This window comes from Mirounga leonina, unplaced genomic scaffold (genome assembly GCF_011800145.1).
Source record: "Mirounga leonina isolate KUSES-001 unplaced genomic scaffold, KU_Mleo_1.0 Mir_166, whole genome shotgun sequence".
NCBI lineage: Eukaryota > Metazoa > Chordata > Mammalia > Carnivora > Phocidae > Mirounga > Mirounga leonina.
In genome coordinates this window covers 13,023,725-13,028,927 of record NW_023270418.1, presented here as the reverse complement: position 1 = coordinate 13,028,927, position 5,203 = coordinate 13,023,725, and the positions used below count along the sequence as shown (strand labels likewise).

Sequence of the window (5,203 nt, the reverse complement as noted above, 5' to 3'; positions counted from 1 at the left end):
GGCAGGGGGCAGATTTCTAGGAAATATTTTTCTCCCTATGAAAGGAGAGGCAGACTGAAAAATGTATCTTGCAGTTCTGGCCAGCTCCCTGCTTCCTGTTTTTTTCTGAGGTTCTGCTGGGATGGGAGATGGGAGCTGGGGCCAAGGGAGCAACAGCGGGGGAGCGAGGCTTGTGGAATGTAGGGGCGGTGGGAAGAGTCGAGGGGCCGGACCGGATGGGAGGCTAGAGGACAGCGGAGGTGGGGCGACCGCCCGGCGTAGCGGAAAACCAGAGGTGCGGCCAGCGCGGATTAGTGCGCGCCTGCGAGACTTCCCATCCCTGCCGCTCGCCCAGCCTCGCCGGCTCCAGGGTCGCCGCCTGCCGTCAATGGGCGGGGCTCGTCCGGGGGCGTGGCCGGCCGGACCGTAGAACCCCTCCGGCTCGGGGCGGGGCAGGCCGAAAGGGCGGGGCCGCGCTCGTCGGGGCGTGGCCTATGGAACCTCAGAACCCGGGCGACTCCGGGCTGAGGCGCGCGTCTCCCGGCGCGGGGTTCCTCCCTCGCAGCTTCCCATTCAAAAGATGCCGAAGGGGCGGTGCGGCAGCCAGAGCCCCACCATGAGCCAGCGGCCGGCCCCGCCCCTTTACTTCCCTTCCCTCTACGACCGCGGCATCTCCTCGTCCCCGCTCAGCGACTTCAACATCTGGAAGAAGCTCTTCGTGCCTCTGAAGGCGGGCGGGGCGGCGGCGGGCGGGGCGGTGGCGGGGCGCCCCCTGCCCCAGGTGCCCCAGGTTCCGGCGCCCCTGCCGCCGCCACCCGGCCTGGGGCCTCCCAGCGAGCGCCCGTGGCCCCCGCCCTGGCCCTCCGGCCTGGCCTCCATCCCCTATGAGCCTCTGCGCTTCTTCTACTCGCCACCGCCGGGGCCTGAGGTGGCTGCCTCGCCTCTGGCCCCCGGCCCCACGACCCCCCGGCTCGCCTCCGCCTCCCACCCCGAGGAGTTATGCGAGCTGGAGATCCGGATTAAGGAGCTGGAGCTGCTCACCATCACTGGGGACGGCTTCGACTCCCAGCGCTGTGCGTGACCTTGCCCGAGTCCCCCCTTAGCCCGCCTTGGCTGGCTCCTTGGCTCCCTCCTTGGCTCCATGCCTTCCTAATCCCCTGCCCCGCAGTGTGGCCTCGGGCTCAGACTCCAGCCCCCAGGGATCCCAGATCCCAGATCGACCTCTCCAGCACCCAGTCACACCTCCCAGCACCCCGACTCCCCCATCTTGGATTTCAACCGACGCTTCGCTCACCACAGCCAGGATTTCATGAACACTTTTGGCCCAAACTCCACCCTCCCTCCATCCTGAGCCCTTTTGGTAATCTGGACTCAGCCTCCAAACCTAGAACTCCGTCCATCACAGCCCCCATCCTGCACTTTAAACTTCCTACACCGTGACACCCCCGACCCCTATGGTAGTGATATTACCATCACCCACGACCCACAATCCCTACCTCTACAGACCTGAGCTTTAGTGTTTATCTTCAGCGGCGGTCCTGAATGGGAGGAGGGGGAAGCAAACACCAGTTGGAGGGTCTGTAGGTAGAGGTGGGAATTGTGCAAGACCCAGGAATCCCAAGGACAGTTCACTAAGGGGCTTTGGGGCCCTCCACTTCTCAGTGCTGGAAGGAAACCTCCCTGTGAACCCTGGGCCCGGTCCTGGTAGCCCTCTCACCAGGGTCCTGAACTCTGCCCTCTGATCTTAGGTTTAAAGTCTTAGGGATCTGGATCAGGGTAGACCAGGTGTGCTGATGTGGGCAGGATTCCTCTAGCATGCAAGCTAACGGATCCTTCCAGTTGGAGGGTAAAGTTAAATCTGATTCTACTTCCATAAGGACCTATCACACTATAGAATATTCAGTAGCCATAGGCTCTTCTGCAGACTTTGTCTTCCCATCACCTGTTCTAAGGCTTGCAGTATAACAATGGAGGAGGGCACATTGTTCTCAAAAGACCATCCCCACTATTATAAAACAAAACAAAACAAAAACAACAGGTTAAATCAGCTCTCTTGCCACACAGGGAAGGGGAGTATGAAATAACCTAAATGTTTAGGTTAATGTGGCCATGAGAATGTTCCCCAACTCATCAGGCACCCTGTAAGGTCCTTTTCCCCACAGTCATGGAAAGAATCCCTAGAAGACAGGCTTTTCCAAGTCCTGGATTTCTTTACTACGTATTCCCCACTTAAAACACGTTTTGGCTGTTACGGTTTTTTTCCTTCCCATGTTGGGTTTTGGGTTCATGCAGGGAACAGACAATTACTTCCCAGAAGCTTACTTTGGAAGTGTTAGAAAAGCCCTTATCTTAACTACAGCTGTGTTTGTTTTGCTCTCCTGCAGATAAATTCTTGAAGGCACTGAAAGATGAAAAGCTACAAGGACTGAAGACAAGGCAGGCTGGAAAGAAGTCGGCCTCTCTCTCCTGAGGAGCTGCCCACCGGAGCCTGGGCAGCCGCCTCCTTAGGTGTTAGTGCTTAGATAATGTGTCCCATTTGTTGTCATTTCAAAGATCGTTATTTTCTGTTCTGTATTTCCTGCTGTTCTCATTGCTCCCAGCGTATATTCCACATACAGTGCCCACTTGTGGGGTAAATCTCATGGTCTGTCTCCTCTCTGTGCTGCAGCCGGGGGTGGGGGTGGGGGGTTGCTCTCTCACAGGGTCTAGAAGCTGCTGCCCAGCTGGCATTCAGGGGCTCCTGAGACCATAGGAGGGGACACCCAATACTGCCACGTGGAGGGAGTTGGGAAAACCCAAGGGCAATATATATTTGGTTGCTGTGTCCCTGCTCAGAAAGGTTCGTTGAGGACTGGAACAAATGGTTTGTTTTCAAACAGCTTTAGTCCTGGGAAGTGTTTTGTTTAATAGTTTTTGGGCCAAAAAACTCTTTGATAATCTGGTCAAAGCTATGGTCCTTCCTGGAAAATCGTATTCAAGAAGTACCGAGGACTTGTTATGTGCCCTCCCGGACTCAGGACTGGGAGTGGGGGAGACCCAGACAATAAATACTATAAATAAGTAAATCATAATACAGTATCATAGATGACCTGCTAAGGGGAAAACAAAAACAGGCAATTGGTCAGGAGGGTCAGAGGAAAGCAGGGTGGCATTTTAAATAAGGTCTCTGGAAGAGGTAACATGTAAACAAGGTGTGCAGGAAGTTGAGGGTGATAGCCATGTGGCACCTAGGGGAAGGTTCCAGGCACAGGGGGGCTGGTGCAAAGGCTGAGGGTGGGAGCATACTGGGATGTTTGAGGGCCAGCAAGAGCCCAGATGGCTGGAGCAGGAGGAGTGAGGGGAGCATGATAGGGGTGAGTGCAGAGGGTCCTTCCAGGTGGGACTCTGCAAGCCATAGCAGGGACTCGAGTGGAGTAAGGAGTGGTTAGAGGGTTTTCAGCCGAGTGATAGTATCTGACCTGTGCTTCTGAGTTGAGAATAGACTGAGGAGGAAACAGGGAAAGCAGGTAGGAGGCTGTCATAACTAATAATCCACCGAGAAGCGGTGGTGCTGCGCAATGTGGCCCAGGCCCGGCCGCCCTTTCCCCCTTGCTGGGTCAGAGGTGTTTATGTCCTGTGGGGTGCCCCCCACTGCACCACCCCTGCAGCCAGGTGCTGTCTCTCTGGCAAAAAGGAGCAAGAGCTCAGCAACACAAGCCCACAAATAAAGGAGAAAGTATTTTAGAAAACAGGTCTTCAATCGAGTGTAACATTTTGATGCTTGGCATCTGGATTCCCTTGTGCCCTCGCTCTGCCTGCAGCCACTGTAGATCATAGCCAAAGAATTTGTGGCGTTTGGGCTTCCTGCAAAAAAGAACGGAAAGGAGTGAGCAGTGAATCAGGCGTCTTAGAAGCCGAGCGGAGGAGGGCGCCTGGGTGGCTCAGTCATTAAGCGTCTGCCTTCGGCTCAGGTCATGATCCCGGGGTCCTGGGATCGAGTCCCGCATCGGGCTCCCTGCTCAGCGGAGAGCCTGCTTCTCCCTCTCCCACTCCCCCTGCTTGTGTTCCCTCTCTCACTCTCTCTGTTGAAAAATAAATAAAATCTTAAAAAAAAAAAAAATCCGAGCGGAGGAGGTGTTTGGGAGGGGGCGTGGTCAGCTCGGACCAATCGCACTGGTCGGCCCGGCACCGCGAGCTTGAGATGCCCTCTTGGACTTGGCTACGAGGATCTGGTGTCGGTGATCTTGTCAAGTGTAGTTTTGGTTGAGTGAGAGGGGTTTAACGCCTGACCAGAGTCGTTTTAAGAGAGAAGGGGGTGGAGGTGAATTGGAGACCATGGCTGGAGAAGACTTTAGAGGCGTTTAGCTGCCTCTTAGAGCAGTAACTGTCAGTGCAAGCGGGGTTGAGCGGTCTTTGTTAAGAGAAAAATGACTGTTTGTGCTCGGGCGGAGGGAGAAAAAGTGACGATGTAGATGGCGCATGGCTGGAATGGTGTTCTCAAGTGGACAAGAGAGGTGGGACCTACTTTACAGTGGAGGGTTCGGCGTTACGTGGGGGCAGAGACGGTTCCTCTGCAATCACAGGAGGTTCCGTCCGTGGTGCGAGCATGCAGATGACGGTAAATGGGGAAATGGGTGCGAGGAACCCCGGGAAGTTGCATACCATTATATAGTTATAGTCCCTGCAGTGGCTTGTAGAGTCCCACCTGGAAGGACCCTCTGCATTCACCCCATCATGCTGCCCTCACTCCTGCTCCAGCCATCTGGGCTCTTGCTGGCCCTCAAACATCCCAGTATGCTCCCACCCTCAGCCTTTGCACCAGCCCCCCTGTGCCTGGAACCTTCCCCTAGGTGCCACATGGCTATCACCCTCAACTTCCTGCACACCTTGTTTACATGTTAGCTCCCCAAAGTTTGTGCAGCGACCCCGTGCTTGAGGACGCAAATGTGCATGCCTGCAAGGCCTAGCTGGAAACCGTGGAAGGGGTGCGGGGAACCAGGTGGAGAGGGGCCAGCTGCAGAGCTGAGGCTGGGCGGGGGTGGGGGGGTGGGCAGCCGACCCTGACTTCCAGCTGCTTGTTGCCCAGCCAGGAGTGTAGCACGCTGTCAGGCGAAAGCTCCTGCTTTCTAAATCTTAGCAACAAATGCAAATATTTCCAGAACACAATTCGGACCAAATAAAATAAAGGCTCAGCAGTCCCGTAGAGTTTGTAAACTCTGCTCTACCCATAGCAGCCCTCTCACCC

At 55.8% G+C, this 5,203-nt stretch overlaps 1 protein-coding gene across 1 annotated transcript; it reads left to right on the top strand.

Moving 5' to 3' along the window:
• Positions 1-559: 559 nt before the first annotated feature.
• On the top strand, positions 560-2,621 carry CUNH11orf91 (chromosome unknown C11orf91 homolog). The gene is made up of 2 exons (XM_035012305.1): positions 560-1,052; positions 2,364-2,621. Exons 1-2 carry the CDS (start codon positions 560-562, stop codon positions 2,447-2,449), a joined length of 579 nt encoding a protein of 192 aa, XP_034868196.1. The 3' UTR covers positions 2,450-2,621.
• The last annotated feature ends 2,582 nt before the right edge of the window (positions 2,622-5,203 follow it).

Coding starts and splice junctions, on each gene's coding strand:
- CUNH11orf91 (XM_035012305.1), top strand. CDS start 560: ATGCCGAAGGGGCGGTGCGGCAGCCAGAGCCCCACCATGAGCCAGCGG. Junction 1,053..2,363: donor CGGCTTCGACTCCCAGCGCT/GTGCGTGACCTT, acceptor GCTCTCCTGCAG/ATAAATTCTTGAAGGCACTG.